At 35.8% G+C, this 18087-nt stretch overlaps 1 protein-coding gene across 5 annotated transcripts in view; it reads left to right on the forward strand.

The window, feature by feature from the left end:
* The window catches only part of LOC141960344 (uncharacterized), a 63190-nt gene that overhangs the window by 12464 nt on the left and 32639 nt on the right, over positions 1-18087 (forward strand). For all 5 annotated transcript variants that reach the window (XR_012633605.1, XR_012633606.1, XR_012633607.1 and 2 more), the window contains exons 9-12: positions 5679-5875; positions 8165-8229; positions 11317-11423; positions 14542-14653. Coding sequence is in view for 2 of the 5 variants with exons in the window: in XM_074905655.1 (XP_074761756.1) it covers positions 5679-5875; positions 8165-8229; positions 11317-11423; positions 14542-14653 (481 nt within the window). In the remaining 3 variants the exon portion in view is untranslated. The remainder of the gene's footprint in view (positions 1-5678; positions 5876-8164; positions 8230-11316; positions 11424-14541; positions 14654-18087) is intronic.

An 18087-nucleotide genomic window follows, 5' to 3' on the forward strand; every position in this document is an offset into this window, starting at 1 on the left:
TTTAAGTAAATGTTATCAAAAAAGGCATTTACTCCTTTTTCTGTTATTTGTCTAGTAATATATGTCAGCAGACAGAAGAAATGGTAATGCATCACTGCTCCATATTTAACGTCTGGTGCACAGCACTCAATAAGGAATTCATGCAGTGTGTCAGAATGAACTGTGATGACAAAACTATATGGATAATGCACAGCTCCATATTTAATTTTCATTTAACCGCAGACATTGCTGTCTCTTACTATTATTTAGTGCTAGTGAGTGATTAGTACATTGTTTTGTTTTGTTTTGAAATGCAGGAGAGAATAAACTAATGCTGATCAGTAGAGTAATCATTTTGAGGAGATGATAAACACTGACATTTTGCCCTAAGCCAAGAGTGTGCAATGGTTGAGACCGCATAATCCTCTGGCCTGGGATGACCAAAAGGGTAAGTCAATAGTTGCAGTCTCTTAAGGGCTGGATCCGGATTGCTTAAATTGGGACTTGAACAGAATCCAGCATGCAAGTCCCAGTCAGCAATGTGGAATGCCTTTTTCTCTGTAGCACCATCTATTCCAAGGAGCTGAAAACATCAGGCAGCCTTTCTGATTGGCCTAAAATTGTCTAGGCATTAAGAGTTTGCAAACAAGGCATACTCTGAAATGCCCCAGTCAGAGGAGATGAGTTATACAATCAATAAATTCTGCCTAAATGGGAATTGCAGCAGAAGTCAGAAAACATGTTGGTAGGTACATGTAAAGAGATGCATATACCTTACCCACAAGTTTGTGCTGATCTTGCCTGACACAACATTAGCAGTTTTGAATTGGTTTTAAAGCCACTGCTAGAAGTGCTAGCAGTTTCTACTTTTTGCCTGATAGTGTTGCGATTAAAATACATGCCTAGGGAGTTGAGAAGCCTGGCTTAGCACTCTCCTCAGTGTGACATTCATTGAGTCACATCCCAGGAAACCGCATTAGCTGTAAAGCTAAAAATTCATACTACAGCCTACTTCAGCCCTAGTTCACTTCCATGTCACCTGAATTTCTGTGGCTTTTTTTTTTTCTGTTTTCTTTCTTGCAACATCGTCCCCAGCAAGTAAATGTACTACACTAACTGTCCCATGTTTTATTGCCAATAATCTCCTCAGTCTACCAGTAGCGGCCAGAATGAGATACTTGAGGGGTTGGCACTTTATGAGTGAAGAAAGACCTGTTTTTATCTTAGGCACTATTAAACAGGACCCAGTACTGATCACGGGTTTTACTTTTTTGTAATGCAAATGCTGTAGCATATATGGCAAAACAAGAAGGAAAGTTATCTTCATAGCTTCATAGCGTAGAGGTTGAATAGTGCACTGTCCTAGAGTGGACAGAAAGATCTCTGCTTAGACAGTTCATGTCTGACATGCCCATAAACTAACAATTCTGAGAGCTAAAACTGAAGAAAAACTGACATTTTACATGGAAAAAATTAAGTTGTTGACAGGCAGAGAACTGACAGGACACTCAGTTTCAGAGCCCTGATTCCTTATAAGAGTAGGACAGCAGCTATAGGTGGTTGAAAAGGTGGCTTCAGCGGCAAAAACAGTTTTGTACTTCATTACCCCTGTGTGGTAGTCAGTGAGGACCTGCTGTAACTGTTAACTCCTTACCTAGCCCTAACTTGGAGGAGGTTTCTGAGCTTAATGTTAGCTTGGATTTATTCAGTTCTCTGGTTTACTAATGTGTATAATTTATTTAACTGTAAATACCAAATATGCAGCCCAAACCAGGCATTTTAAGTAAAAAAATGGTAGTTGTCATCTCCTTTCACAAGCTGAAGTATATTACTTTTGTATTTTAACTCTGTGTTAAAAGAACTGCTCAAAATGTTTTAAAAGTGCTTTCAGATTTTTTCCTCTAGTATTTTATTAATTACGTGATCATGTAGTTCAATAAGAATTCATTTTAGTAGTTTCCTTTCAGAATTGTTTGCATTGCTTGATCGTGCCCCATGCTACTAGGGGATTTTCTCACTAAACTGATGCATTTCTTCATTATTGAAGGGTGTCACTTGGCCACTGTGCTACTTTGGATGCCATGACTACAGTTGCTGCTGAAGTTCCACTTCATAGTTCTGTGATTTAACTCCCCTCGCTACAATGTACAGAATTAGAACTTGACTGTGGGTTACAGCCAGCATAAAGTTGGCAGAGGGAGTGTCATATGGTGTGTAGTCATTCAGCAAAACCTACTAGTGAATTGGGCAAAGAGTTGCTTCTTGAAGTGGAAGTGCTGATCACGGTGATGCTGTGATAAGTGCTAGAATAACCCATCCTGGTAGCTGTTGCTGCTAGGGAGCTCTTCACGCCAGGTTTAAGGAGCTGTCACTCGAGTGAGTCATGCCACAGGAGTGACTTAGCCCAGTTTGTTTCCAAGCTGAAAATGAATTTTAAGTAAAGTCTTTTAGCAATATACAAAATACATTTTTCTCTTAAGCACGCCTATGTTAATATAGGTTATTATTGGCATCTGTTATGAGGTCATATAGGATGTATGTATTTTCCCAGTCATCCAGTTACAAGACAGATGGAATTCAGGGGCTTCTTGCTCAATTCATTGCATCTCTGTTTTGAATTGTTAAAAAGTGAGGGAAGCTTTCAGAGCTGACATGACGTGGGAGAACACATATCTTCTGCAACTAACTGAGCATTCAGGAAAGTTTATTGCGTGGTATTATACCTTGAGGAGGAGAGATCTCTCAGGCTTATCTCAGATGAAGGCAAAAAGTCTTGATACCTTCACAAACTGTTGAAGCAGTAACAAAGAGATGACCAAAGAGCAAGTCACTGATTGTAATGTTCTTTTCATTGACCTTCAGAGTCTTGGATTTCAAAATGGTTTAAATATAGCTAAAAATTCTTATCATGCTGGGACATGCTAGTGTCCTGTGTCAGTATGCCTTTCCTAGGAAGACTTTTGATTTTCCCCTTTGTTTGTTTTTTTTTGGGGTGGGAGGGGTGGGTGTGGTGTTTGGTTTTGTTCAGGATTTTTTTGTGTGTTAGAACGTCTTCTCTCTTTCAGACAATTTTCGTACAAGCTTTGGGTCAGTCCTTTGCTGCAAGTGATGAGAGCTGAGTGTTCTTTTTGTATAGCAAATATATCTCAACCTTTGAGGCTATTTAGAAGCTGTTCCAGAAAGTACACTGATACCTGTACGGTCTCCTTCTGCTACTCAGGCAGCATAAAAAGTTCCACCATAAAGATCCTCTGACTTTGATGGGCTAAAGATAATGGGAAAATCAGAGTCTGTCCTTCCTCTTGCATACTAAGGGACCCGAATAATAGTGTTGTTTATACTGATACTGTTTATCTGCTGTCTTCCATGATTGGTCTGCTTTTAATGACAAAGTGTTTGCCAGATTTTAACCATTTTAGGGGGTGAAATTTCTCTTATTGGCTCACTATATTGTTGTTTGTTTTTTAATGTTTCAAATCTTTCGAGAGTGGAGCTTGGACAAACTGCAGTTCAATTGATGTTAGACTCATTGGTTCAGAGAAGAAAGATGAGTGTCTACAGTTTACATTTTCTTCCTTCAGAACAGAGATCACTGGGGAGTAGGTGCAGGAATGTGTTGCAAGAGTTGCAAGTGGGCTGAAGCAAGGACACCAGTTGCCACTGCAGTGGGATAGACTGCACAGGGTAATCTGTCTTGATGAAAGTGATTTCACTTTTGGGTAGGTGACTTGAACAAGCTGTGTTGAGTCTGTTAGCAAGGCACGTGGTGCGTTGCCTTAAGACAAGACAGATAGATGGTAGGGTCAAAGCACACAAGCATGGCACCAAGAGTTGTCTTCAGTTCTAGTCTTACTCAGTCACTGATCTTGCTGTGTAACACTTTGCAAATCATGATGCTTCCTGTATGTGTCTCCTTACCTGTAAAACTGGAATACATATGTTTGTCTGTTAACCCTACATTAACATTCAAGACCAAGAATTGAGAGGTTTTCTGGGTGTTGTTTTTTTGTTTTTTTTTCTATGTCACCATCTTTTCTCCTGCCTCTTTTCCTCAAAAAAACCAAACCCCTATAATAATTTGTATTAAATAAAATGTTGATTCCATGCAATTCTTTGTATTTGCCAGGGCAGGGTTTGTTTCCCTTTATCTCTTTAGTGTTTTAATGAAGTCCAGTCTTTACTGATTCATTGTGGGCTTTTCTAGGTGTCCTCCAGCTACCATACTTTCGAAGTTTTGTACACTATTAAACAGTATTAAAGTTGTTGATCTCTGGTAATACAGCTTGTCTCTTAATCCTGTTTTAAATAATGGGGTTATGAGTGAAGCTTCTCGATGATAAAGAATCTGTTCAACTCCCATGAACTTTTACAAACGTCACTTAAGAGTTTACTGGTTTCTTTGCTTACTTCCTTCAAAACTTTGTGGATTTGTTACACAAAACTACGTTCATCTAACCTTTGCTGATAACCAATTTGGTTGTATGTTCAGCACATTGTTACCACTAGCACCAAAAATTATTTCAGGGATGGACTGATTTTAAGTATGTATGAAGGACCTGAAGGTCATTGACTTTAATGAAAATGGTGATCTTCGCTACCTTTCATTATTGTGACCTTTTTAGAACAGTTTGTTTTTTGCAAGGGGCTGTATCTTCTTAACTCCTTTTTGTATTCTTTTTGTGTCTCTGGGACACTTGCACAGTTTTCCAATTTCCTCTGAGAGGAGAGTGAGCCAGGTAGCCTTTTTAGAAGAATATTAAGGCTCTATTTTAATTTTCAGGTACTTTTGATTTTATTTTTTTTAATATTTTTAAGTCCTTACTTTTGCTCAAATTCTCTATAAATAAAATAAAAACCTTTTAGCCAGGAAAGCTGATATCTAGATCTTGTCCACATAACCCTGAAAATTCTGCCCTGCTACTGTAATGGCTGGCATGTGCCTGTTACTGTGAATTAATCACTTTCTGTATATTACTCTTGTGAGAACGTGAAGAGGAGGAATATTTTCATTTACTAATATGTCTATAATGTTCTGTTTTACAGTTTTTCTTTTTGCTGTGCCTCATAGTTTTCTATCTGTCTTCTATTACTGTTCTGGGATGAAAATCTTAACTTTCATACATTTTTCTGTTTTCTGATTATAACTTTTCTGTGTATAATTTATTATTAACATGTGATATTGTCCTTAATGGATGTGATTATTCGTGTTTCCTGCTTCTCTTAATCTCTGAGGTTTCCAGCACAAATCCAGAGTGCGGGATGTATTTATATGTCTTCACCTTCATGCTGTGTGTGCTGCTGTAGCCAAACGACGCTAGAATTAGCAGTCATCGTTTTTCTCCTGAATTTACCTCTTTAATCATAGTCCTCTAATTCTTTTTGGGTTCTTCTCACATTAACTGTTTCTGTTAGTGTCTTTCTCCATTCCTTTCTCCACTTCTGTTTACTGTTGGTATCTCTTGTTATATCTGCCCTCCTTTGCCAGGCAGTAAAATGCATCTTCTTACTACTTGGTTGAGCAGTTTGTTCAGTGCTTTTTCTTGTATATGTTTCTGCAGAAACAACTAGATATGTTATAATTCTTGATCAGTTTTATTTAATTAGTCATTACGATAAAATTCTAGTGTGTTGTTACTCATTTTTCTTTTCACTTTCCCTTTGTATTTATAGGGTTTTTTCAATGTTTTTTCATATTCTAGGCACAACATAGGCTTTCCCATTGTAGAATGTTCCTCTGAAGGAGACTTGATTCTTTCCAAACCACCAGACACAGGGGGACTAATCTCTTTTGGCACTGTAGCTGAACAGCTGGTGTATGAATTGGGCAATCCTCAGCACTATCTTTTACCAGATGTCACATGTGACTTTTCCAAAGTTTCCATCACCGAAATTCCAGGTTAGTCCTCTTACATGTTATAAGATCTGTGTCAGTGATCTGGCTTATCAAACTAAAGCAGTTATTTTAATTTCCATGTTTTCTCTGCATATTTCTTGTTCCATAGAGTGTAATACTGTATTAAACTGATTTTTTTTCAAGGACTTCTGCTAGAAATTCCTTTAGAAATTTTAACCATATTCTTATTTATCATGCTGGCTGCCTAATGTAAATCTTTGATCACTACAGCTTTTGCATTTTTTTTTTTAAATGTGTGCCTTACATCTACCAAGTCCTTAAACTATGTATTCTGTGTGAGCAACACTGAGACAACTCCACTATGATTTCAGATTTTATTTCTAAACTGCAGCTCATTTTCTTTGCTCCAAACCACGTATGTTTTGTACATGTTTTCTCATATAGCATTTGCATTGTTAGTAACAATGGAAAGCTGTCTTTCAAGGCCCTACTTGGTAATGGTGTTGTTCTTAGACATTTAGGTGGATCATCATAAGTGGTAGAAGTGTGTTTAGGTACAGGATTTCCACCAGAGAATTTCTGTCCAAAAAAGTCCACTTGCTGTCCTCAAAACTCTCAACAGCCAGTAGACTAAAGGTGAATATAACATATATTCTGGATTCAGCTGTAAAAGTAAAACAAAAAAACCCCAGGCTTAACAGATTTGAAGATATGTAGTTTGGATAAGACAGCTTCAAAAAAATGTTTAGCTACAGTCATTTGAAGTTTGTTTTTTACTGCATCTATATTATATATAATTTTTCATTCTAATGGAACTTACCTGTGGCAGTATGCTGAATATCTTTATAAAACTTAGAACAATCAAAATCTCTTGAAAAAATTTACTGTGATAAAACTCAGAACACTGTAGCATCAATAATATTTTGCTTCAATAATAAAAATACCGTAAAATTGTACAGTGAACCCTGTGCTCATGCAACATAACCAAATAGCAGTCTGATAGGGCCAGCTTGCTGCTCTTAGCCACTAGTCTTTTTTTTTTTTTTTTTTTTTTTAAATCCTAACCTTCCTATGAACTTTTAGCTTGCAAATGACCCGATATGACATGTTTGAACTTAAAATGAACTTTCACATGAACTTTCAGTTAGCCCTCTTAGAAATATAACAGATGGAAAATGGGCAGATTTCTTAAATATTTTTAGTTTGAAGTGCTTTGACACGTACACCAGTAAAAACAGGCAAGCTATCTATTTTTGCTGTTTACATTGCTGATTTTATTGTCCTGCTGGATTACTTGCAGTGTTTGAACTGAGAGGTGCTTCTGTTTTCTTTTTGTCAGTGGATGCTATGCATTTTGTTTTGTGGGGTTTTTTCTTTGTCTTCCTTCTTCACCTGGAACGTGAAACTTTCAAATCTTCACCGTGACTATAGGGATACCATTCTGTATTGAGAGAGTTAAATTAACCTTATGTCAATCTGGCAGAGAGGGTGATGATACTATTTGAGTGATGTGTAAAATTTCTGCTAGTCACGTTCACTTTTTCAGATATGTTCTGATTTGATCTCTTCAGAGTATTTGTGTAAAGCTTTGAACAGCTTCCTAAATATTGGCAAGCACAGGTCAGGTACGGGTGAACTACAGCATAATTCTGTCTGACATGAGGTGCTGATCCTGCACTGCTGATTTTCATGGGGTTGCACCTACTGATTTTTCTCCAGTTCAAGGCTGAACCTGATGCCATGGCAATTTTTTCTAGGGTTTTTTTTGGCATTAATATTCCTAATTGTGAACATGGTAGTTGCCCAGGAACATAGATTCAGACTGTTCTGTTTCTGTTATTGATAAGAAGGCTAAAGTTAAGTTATCCCTTCACTTACTAAGCTATCAGCAAATGAGTTCTCACTGGTTTCTCATCTTTTTTGTTTTGTTTCTTTACCAAGTGAAGAACTGCAGTCCACCCCAGCCAAATACAGTAAATTATATGTTCTCTGTGTGTGTGTGTGAGTGCAGTAACTGGCTGCTAAATGGAAAGTAATTGTTCAGTCTGAAGTCCTAAGGCTGCCTCATGTGTTAAGTATTTTTGAAGTACAGGAATAAACATCTAAAGTATTCTGTTAAAAGGCTCACTGAAGTAATAAATTTAGTCACCAGTTTGCTATTTGTGTTTCTAAAGCAGGGAGGACTGTTTTGTGAAAGGTTCTCTCTTCTGTGGCAGTATAGCTATCAATGATTTGCCTTTTAATTAAGTGCATTTGATTAATATGTATCACAAAAGAATGTCTTTGAAGTTATATTGAAGAAACTTAAATACTGATTCTTAACCATTATAGGTTTTGATGGTGGGGCAGTGAAAGTTCATGGAGCAAAAGGATCGCCTCCTTCAACGTTTTATAAGGTATTATCTCTTTCTGTGGAGTGTAAGGTATTTTTTATTTACAAAATTTTATATTTAGGAGAAAACACTAAATATTTTCTGCCAAAGACTGTTACTGCTTTCTAATCCTCATCTTCCCAACTCCAAGAGTAAAAGAAAGAAGGGGAAAAAGAAAAAAAGACAAACCTTATTTGATACATAAAAATATGTTAATTTGTATAACAGGCTTATCCACAAGCCTTCAGAGAAGGCTGGCATGGCTCTTTTATAGTGCTAATAATTTTTGAAACATCTTAGCTCACTAACACCTTTATACTTTTTTTTTTTATACTGGCATGTTAATTTTGTCCTATTTCCTCATTAAATCTATGTGCCAAGTGGTTCTCAAAAGGTAACTAATGAGTAACTACATCTGTCAAGAGAGCCACTAAGAATGAGACTAAGTCTCCTGAAATACTCTGTTGAGAGGTACCTGCACATTGAGTAAAACTGTGAAGTTTTATGTTTGTTACTGTGATCTGCTAGTGGTCTGCATTCACTGAATGAATGCTCAGGTAATACACTTCTGTATTACCCTTTCAGTAGGGCTGGATTCTTTTTTTGTTTAAACTAGTGCCAAAACTGACTTTTACAGAATAAAGGTTGAGATCAGAAATTAACTGCTTAGCACAGTCATTGAGTTAACCTATGCAGAAAATTGTGCTAATATTTCTGTTTAAATAATATAATGTATGTCTGAGCATAATTTTTCTTTGAAACTTTTTACTGCATTTAAAAAATATTTCTGACACTTTCTAAAACCAGTTTTATGTAAGATAAAGTTTCAGTTTTTAAAAGATACAGTATTTCAAAGATAAATATCACCAAAGCAGGTTTGTGCAAACAGAAGAGCTCTCTAAAGGCTCCATATAATAGAAGCATACCGACAAAGCATTTTTAGAATCCAGTAGTGTATCACAGGTGACTTTTCCCATGCCTTTACTTAATGTTTTGTATCTGTCAACATTACTTTCTAGTAATCACAGTTGTATCATCTTTATGAAGAAGAGGTTTGATATTTTAAAAATATAGTGGGAGTGTAATCTGAACACGAATTTTTCTAAACTTTCACCTATTATAACGAAGCATTGATTATTTTGAATTTTTTTTGATAGCCTACAATTTCAGTACAATATTGTCTTGTCAGTAATTATTAGTTCAAGAGTTCTAGTTATGTAATGCCGGAACAACAAATTTCCTTTCTCTGAGTGATCTGTGTCTGCATTATCTGCATCTGGGAATAACTGTGTCTTTTTAATCTGAAAATATGTTTTTGTTCTGTTGAAACAACAACAAAAAAGTCTTAAAACATAAATTATAAGCACATTTCTAAAATTTTCAAAAATCAGGCTTACAGTGTCGTTGTATAACTGACAGTCAGTTTAGAAGTAATTCCTAAAAATGACAGAATGAAGAATATACTTTTGTATAAAACGTCAAAATCCATCAATCACGATAGCTATGCTAATGTTCTTACTATTCCTGTAGTAAATAGTGGGATTTGATATAGGCAAATGCAGAGGGCACAGAACATACAAAGCAGGAAGCACTTTTTCTTCCTTGAGCCGAGTGTGCAGTTTTAAAGAGAATATGTTTTGCTGCTTCTCAGCAACTTTTAATGACTGTTCTGTTCAGCAGCCTTGTCTTCATGCAGTTTTTGTTCTTGACTTTACATTTTCATACCTCTGTATATCTAAAGGAAGTAACTGAGATTTGAGATTTTCAGTTGATGAACCATGAAATGGAATTAACAAAACTGAATGAGTTTGGTTTTTATGTAGCAGTAAAATAAAGTTATAATTTATTTCTTAATTCTTTTGTCTCTAAGTAGTATTTGAAATGTTTAGAAATATTTTTTAATATTTTTTTTTTATATTAAGCAGTGTAATGATACTCTAAAATATGTAAGTTAGACTTCCTGTGAAGTATTTTTTGAAATGGCTGCAGTGATAAATTGACATAGGCTTTGCACACCTGTTTTAGAAGTAGTTTTTAGGAAATGAACTTAGTATGTTCAGCTTGACTAGGAAGTGACTGAATGGGCATTATAAAAAGCTAGAAATATTTTAAGGGTGTGTTACATCTTTCAGTAGCTTTACAGTAAGTGTAGAGAAAGATTATTTAATTGCTGCTTTAAAGGTGAAGTGTAATTAGTAAAACAATGATAAGAGAAAGTGAGATAGAAGGTAAGTTTCGGGAAAAATATTGATAAATTAGTGAAATAGCTTCTCAAAAGAAATAGCTGAAACATTGTCTTTTGAGACATTTAAAAATAGACTGGGCAAAGTGTTTGAAAATTTACTGTAGGAAAAACATTTTTGGTTGTAGAGAGTTATGCTGTATGTCTTACTAGGTGATGCAATTTTTGGTTTTGTTTTTCTGTTAAATAACAAATGTTGAAAATGTTCATTATGCCTAGTTTAGATCCATCTATTAAAGCTTTTCTGCCATTTATGGCCATGCATTATGGTCATTACTTTTACTGTATTAGAGCTCTGTTAAGCAGCTATAACACTGGAAGTCTAGTAAAATGCTTATTAGCTAAAAGTTTGCAATGTATAACGTGTTCTTTTGCATGTGTGTATGTGATATGTTTCTACATTTACTTTAATTCTTCTAGGAAACTTATGTCTGATCTATTTCTCTGTGATAGATTATTCAGCTTTTCAACACTGGAAGGTGTCCTACATAGCAGAACAGTTAAGTTCAGGAGAACTTAAGGATGATGACAGGATGACAGCATAGTTAAGTTCAGGAGAACTTAAGGATGATGACAGGATGACAGCATAGTTAAGTTCAGGAGAACTTAAGGATGATGACAGGATGACAGCATAGTTAAGTTCAGGACATCTAAGGATGACAGTGAGAAGTGATTCAGAGTTTCACAGTTCTGCAGATTTGAATCTTCCTCTAATAGAATTTTGAATTTTAAATAATGGAGTAAATTTCTGTCATCATGATGGTTTCTTGCTATTCTGCTTCTGCTTGATATATGGATAATGATTGTGAGAGCATTTATACCATATCATTACTGAATCTCACATAATTTCATAATGCTTTTATCATTAGGTAAATGCCACTTACTTTGATGGCTTCAGAGCTACTGCTGTCTGTCCAGTGGGAGGTCCAAAGGCAGTGCAAAAAGGAAAACGCACTGCAGAAAGTATTCTGCAAAGGTTAGTATGTGAGTCTTGGAATGGGTTTTGGCTTATTCTTTTCAGAGATGATGAAAACAGAACTGTGACATATGATGACAACCATATTAACCTTGTAAAAACCCTAGAAGATTATAATCTTCCAACTGGGAGAACATTTTCAAGACTTAAGTATCCTGTTTAGGAATCTGGTTTTCAACATATAACTACAGCTACATTTGACAGAGTGAAAAAGTTCTCAAATATTGTTGAAATTAGATGGCTGGATACTGGAGAGAAACCCAAATTAATGAGGGAAAAAATTTGCAATTCAGATTAAAATCTGAAGATTTTAAAATCTGAGAGAAATCCATGTGAAACTAGTTCTCCCTGACTTTACAGAACTTTTTGTCAAAAATCTTAGTGCCATGAAATGTAGGCAGTTTACCAAGTTTGTGTTTCAAACCAAATTATTTTAGTACCTTTAGTGACTAAAGATTTTGTTTGCTAGAATGATTTTAAGCTTGTAAAACATAAACCTTTAGTCATACTGTCATGCCAGTATATTTGGGCAAGAAGGGATTCCTCTTAAATATAATTCCGTATCCTCACAGAAGTCTCAGGGCATTTACTTCAGTAGCCCCAATCTTTCTAGTTATGAGATACATCTCTCTGTGCCATGCTTTATATATAATTCCCCCCCACTCCTGCCCCCCCCCATCCTATTATAGACACATGCAGCAAGTACACTAGGATAGACACCTGTCAGAAATGCAAGGTTTACTGTGGAATTAGAGTGATTTATTGCTCAAGTCCCCATGTACAGCACTGTGCTGAAGGAAAAGCTGTGTGATTCCCCTCAAGAGACACAGCAAATGAGAGGGGGCCTGATATGGGATGTGTAATTGAGGTGTGGAATCCCTTTCTTCAGAGTGGTGTGAATTGCTAAAAGTGTATGTGTCCAAGAGCTGCTGAGAAAATCTGTGAAGAAAAAAATAACCTTCAAGAGCTGTTAAATACAAAGACTTGGGGACCAAGAAGTTTCTGAGAAGCAATCTTTCTGGAAGCTAGAGGACTATTTTGGGGAAAAAAAAAAAAATAGAATGGTCTATTTTCCTTTTTGTATTTGCTCTTGGATATTATTTCAGACCAGACTACGTGAATCTTTGTCTGATTGAAATAGCTTGTGGTGCTGCTGCCTCTGTGACCACTAGAAAATTAATTGAGCCTGCTTACTCTGCTGTCCTGAGGAGTTCTCAGATGAGGGCTGATCGGAGATATCAAGCCAGTTAACCAGCTTTTGTCTAAGTGACCTCTAGACCATGAGGCATGCTTGGAGCAGTTGTGGCTTGTTCTCTGCATTAAAAAAAATCACAATATACAGTATTGTCCATGAATATAGTGTCGATCTCAAACACAGCTTTAAACAGCTTAATGTGTGGAATCACTTACTCAGCATGTTCGAAAGATTTGTGTATGTCAACCCAGATACAGAACAAGAATTAAGCTATTAAGCTACTTCAGTCTTTCCACCAATTCTTGTTGCAAGAGAATGTCATAAGGATATGATCTTCCAGCTAGCCAGATTCCAGTCCATTCTAGGTTAAATTCTACCCACTAGTCTAATGGCAACAAGTACAGCGTAAGGTGCACAAATTTAAGGTGCTTCAATTATACCGGTCAGGCAGTCTAAGACATTAAGTAGCTTTGCCAGCTTGTATAATATGACTTCTTCCACTTTTCTTGCATGCTTCTTCTTCATTTGTTTATCCATTTTTGAAAGCAGGAGAGATTTGGCAGTATGTGTGTGAAGAAGTCTCTTGAGTAGTCTTTGGTGCCCTTTTATTTTTGATGGCTCTCTGTTACATTACCAAGACACATGAAAGGGCTAAAAATTACGCACAGAAATGTATTTGGAACCTGGTATCTCTAACTGTAACGTTTGTAGATAAATAACTTAAAATAACTTATTACAGACATGGCTTGCAAATTCAGGTACCTTAAATCAAGTATCTGTCTAGAATTCTGTGGTCATCAAAATAAAGATAGCCTCATTTGTGGTACATGCTAATACATGCTAATATTTACAATGGTATATTAACAGTGTCTTTAAAAAGTTCCACTGATGCAAAATATTTTTCTTGTCTTAACATAATTCCAGTGATAAAATCTTTTATACAGCTAGAAGGGTGCCAGAGCAAGATTTTTGGGAAACCAGTTTAGTGCTTCAGAATTTTAACTTATTTTTCCAATCTGCAACATGTTAGTAAGTTGGACTATTTCTAATGGTTGAATTCTTTTAAAACTTTTTTCTAACTTTTTTTTACTGTGTGGCATTTTAATTTTTTTTTTTTTTTTGGACTTGATGTTTTTTTAAAACTATAGTGGTAATTTTCAGTTTTAGCGCTTGATTCTAAGAGTTGTTGTGAACAGTCTATTTAATCCAACTTAATATTTGGGAAAAAACAGTATTAATTTCTGGCTCTCTTTAAGCAGTGTATGTTATCGTGGTATATGAAAATAAGGTAATGTTCATCCCTGTTATTAATTATGATTTGACAAACTTGGCGCTCTTGACACAGTGTGAAGTTTGAGGAATTTCAGTGCCAAACTGGAAAGACACAAGTAATGAAGAAATGTTCTCTTTAAAAACCCTTTGGCATTTGAGTCATATGTTCTTTAATCCCAAATAAATACCTTTAAGGTTTGAATAAAAGTTCCTTCTTCAGTTCGATTTTTCTTCATTGGTGCCTGTGATGTAGTGAGGTAGTTTCATGTAATGTCTTATAGCAGAAGCAGAGTTAAGAACTTGATTACCAGTATGAAAACCAGGAAGATTGCTTGTACTGTAAATACATTTCAAGCTGTCTTTGTTTTAAAGATAAAAGTAAGAGCTGAAATCAATTTATTTGTCTCTGACTGTCATCTTCCAAATAATTTGAATAAACAAAAGGCTTAGTTTGAAACTTAGGGATAAATTCAGAGGCATAACTTCTTTGTCAGTAATCGCTTGATTTGTAGTATTCAGATATATTTGTTTAGTGTAAAGTATTCACAGTTCAGTTTACATGACAGAGCTAACTCCTGTGGACCACACAGGGATACTTCAGATAATCATTTTGAGGCAGTTTACTAATAAAAAAAAAATCATTTGTTGCAGGACTCGTCTTATTTTCAGTCAGCTTGGGTATGAAGATTACAGTGCAGTTAACATACAGGTTTTAGGGTCTGAAGATACATATGGACCTCATGCTAGAAGGAGTATAGATGGTGTAAGTATTCAGTGGAGTGTTCTTAAACTTTTACTGACCTCTTGTAATCTCTCCATATTGTTATCTTTTCCACAACTTTAAAGGAAGTCCCTATCATCTTGGGAATTTCACCCCATCATCTTGCAAAGAATTCAGCGTCACTACTTAGTGTACAAAATTAACACTGACAAGGTCTCTGCAGTACTGGGTCTTCCAGAAGCACTGATATGAAATCCTAGAAAAATGTTGTAGTCTGTTCTAACGTTGTTCATATAAAGAAATATCTTCTTATAAAAGTTCTTGTGACACAGACTTAAATTGCATTAGATGTAACTCTAAAAGACCACATTATAAAGATTGCAGAGTCAGGAAATGGCAGAATTATTGTTGCCTGTGCAGCTTTAAAACTGAGTACTGTTTGTGAAAGAATTTTCAACTATATAATTCTGCTTTGTACTTTGTGACAATAAATTCACGTGTAAGAATATGAATGATGGCCATAGCCACTACAGCTGTGACATCCATGGTCTGTTTTCCTAATCTAGAATATGAAAGTCCTTTTTAAAAGAAAGACTGTAAATCTTGTCCTCACTTACATGCACTTTAAATATTTAGACAGTTTAGTTTGTTCCAAAACCAGTAGCATTTAATTCTTCTTTGTCAGTGGCAGTCTTGCAAAACTCTTAAGGTACATGTGGCAAAACTCAGTTCCGAGTTCAAATTTAGGAGTGCCAGTACTTAAAATAGCTAACAATTTGTATGTATAGGAAACGAGAATGTGATGTGGAGAAAGGCAGCGAACTTCTTAATATAGAAATTATGTGCTTTTAGAAATTGGGCAAGTTATATCTGGAGCTGTTCATTTTGGTGCTTGAGCTTCAATTTCATTCTGCACAGCAGCAAGATTTGCTTCCTGAGGAAGGAGCTTTATAATGTGGTCTTTTTCCTTTTAGGACCATAAACCCTGCAATGTTAAGTGTGTTACTGAGATTCAAAATTTTGAAACACAGGAACAGATGTTCCAGATGTTGGACTTGTCTGTGTTCTGTTCATACCAGCTCCTTACGATTATGCATTGTAATACATTCTTCAATTACATTGTTACATAGAAAGCTTTGTCTTGTTGTATAGAGTGAATAATGATTTGAAAAAGAGAAGTTTCTCCTTCCTTATTGTTCAGTTTGCCTTGCTTATGGTACATGAAATAAATTTTCCAAATTAAATTATTTGTAGTATTTTCTGTATTTCCAGCCTCAACTCCCAGGTATTATATTAAAAGTAAATAGAGCATTATCTCTGTTGTATGTGCTTCCCATATATGCCTGAAAAAGGAAGTGAGAGCTAAGGCTGAAATACAGGAAATGGCTCCGTTGCCTTCCCCCTTCACCTGGTTGCTCCTACAGTTCAGAAGAAACTAACCAGAGGAGTTTTCATCTGGAAAGTAGTTGTAGTAGCTTGAGAACAAGGGTTGGGGAGTGGGGTTTACTTTTCCATTTAAAATACAAGTCATAAGACTCCTTACTAAGGAGATGCATGTAGGAATAATGTAGTGTCTTAAACACTCTTTCCTACCACATTTTTCTATATAGAATTAGACATCATTATTTAGGTTGCAAATTACAGTGCTCAAAACCAGAGCTGTGTTATGTTAGACAGTATATTAACCACAAGGAAAACAGTTCCTGCTTTGAAGATTCTACCATGTAAATATAAAGAGGAGAAGCAAGTATGTGTATGAATACCAAGACAGGAAAAGTTGAACAGTATTTGGAGCTCAGTGTGGATGTCTGGTGTGTCTGGACTAATTCTCACACAGGTCTGGCAAACTGGGTGCAAAGGTTTGCCCTTGCCACTGTGAAATCAATATCTCTCAGGCTTCTCTAGGCCTGTATACTGTAGTCTGAGCTGCGGTGCGGAGTACTGACTTTTCCTGACAACTCAGAGTATCCTTGAGAAACCAAGAAATGCTTACCTCCTTGCCTTTCTCAGTTTTTCCTGCCTGTTGGTGTTTTTTTGCTAATCTGATAGCTTGCTTTGTCAGTAGTAACCCAGCATGAGCAAGAAAGGGACCTGAATCAGCACTGAGTAACCCCAGTGGTGTTTAATTTTTAATATATCCTGCTGTGTGGTTTTCTGTTGGGGGGGGAGAAGGGGTTATGACAGTGTCACAGTGTCAGTGAGTTCATGGTTTAGAAATGCTGGGTGTGTTTTATGTGAAAGGTATCTATTAATAGTACATCAGGTATGAGTTTGCTATATAAAAACTCTATGTGCTGTGTCTGTTAGTGTTCTACTAACCCTTTGTTAACCAATTTACAACACTTTGTTAAGACTTGATGAAGTATAACTTTGTTTTGCTGTTTTTTTTCTTTAATTATGATACTGTAAAATAAATGACTTTTAAATATATATCCAGGTTTAATGCTGTATTCACCCACTCAGAACAGGATTCAGCTTATTATTTTCATTGACCATTGTATCTTGCATCTGTGGGCAAGGAAGTAAACCTAGAATTTAAATGAAGTATTGAAGACATGGTACAGTTTAAAACCAGGAAACAGATGTGAGTGCATAAGTATGTTTTCTGCAAGAATATTTCCTATTAATTATTATTTGAGGTAATTTGATGAATCTTATAGTAGCTTTGGGGACACTGTTAAAAAAATGCATTTGTTGAGTTTGTAGCATGGCTTCATATTTTCTGTATAGCAACAATTTTTTACAATAAGGTAGTGAAACTTCAAATTGGAAAACTGATTCATTTCTTATTTATATTATCTTGATCAGGACACCTGTTTCTGTATTCACAGAAGGAAACTTCTATCCTTTCAGGGATACACAATCTTCTGGAATAATATAACTTCTATCTTGTCTCTGCTAAACTTTTATACATGAGTATTGAGATAAACTAATAAAAATGTGAATCACATTTTCAGGATTTACTACATGATAGTATTGTGGCAGGTATTTTCCAGGCTGGGAGCTTGGAAGCTGAGAAATGAACTGTGTGTATCTCCCTGTAAGTATGTCTACATAGGGGTACTTAAGAAAGATGAAAGCAATTATATTTATGATACCTCTGTGTAGATAGGCCACTAGAATAGAAAGTAGAGAAAAATCATATTTCAACTTCATGGACTTAGGTTTAAACATACTAAAATTAGAAGGCCCTTCGTTATTGGGTTTCAGCTGATCACCAGCTATAAAGTTTTCCTCCCTTGTACAAGCTGGCATAAGTGAGTCGTGTTGTGTTGGGGTTTTGTCATGTATTTGGGTTGGAATAGAGGATTTAGTAGTCTGTTAACATAACAGTCTCTTTGAGATATTCTTACAGTAGCCAGAATGCTTAGTGCAGCATATTACAACATTTATGATAAACACTGTTTCAGCAGCTGCCACTAGGAAATACATCCATGTTCCTACATTGCTAAAGTTACTTAAATTCCTGAAATTGA

The sequence above is a fragment of the Athene noctua genome, chromosome 4, assembly GCF_965140245.1.
Source record: "Athene noctua chromosome 4, bAthNoc1.hap1.1, whole genome shotgun sequence".
Lineage (NCBI taxonomy): Eukaryota > Metazoa > Chordata > Aves > Strigiformes > Strigidae > Athene > Athene noctua.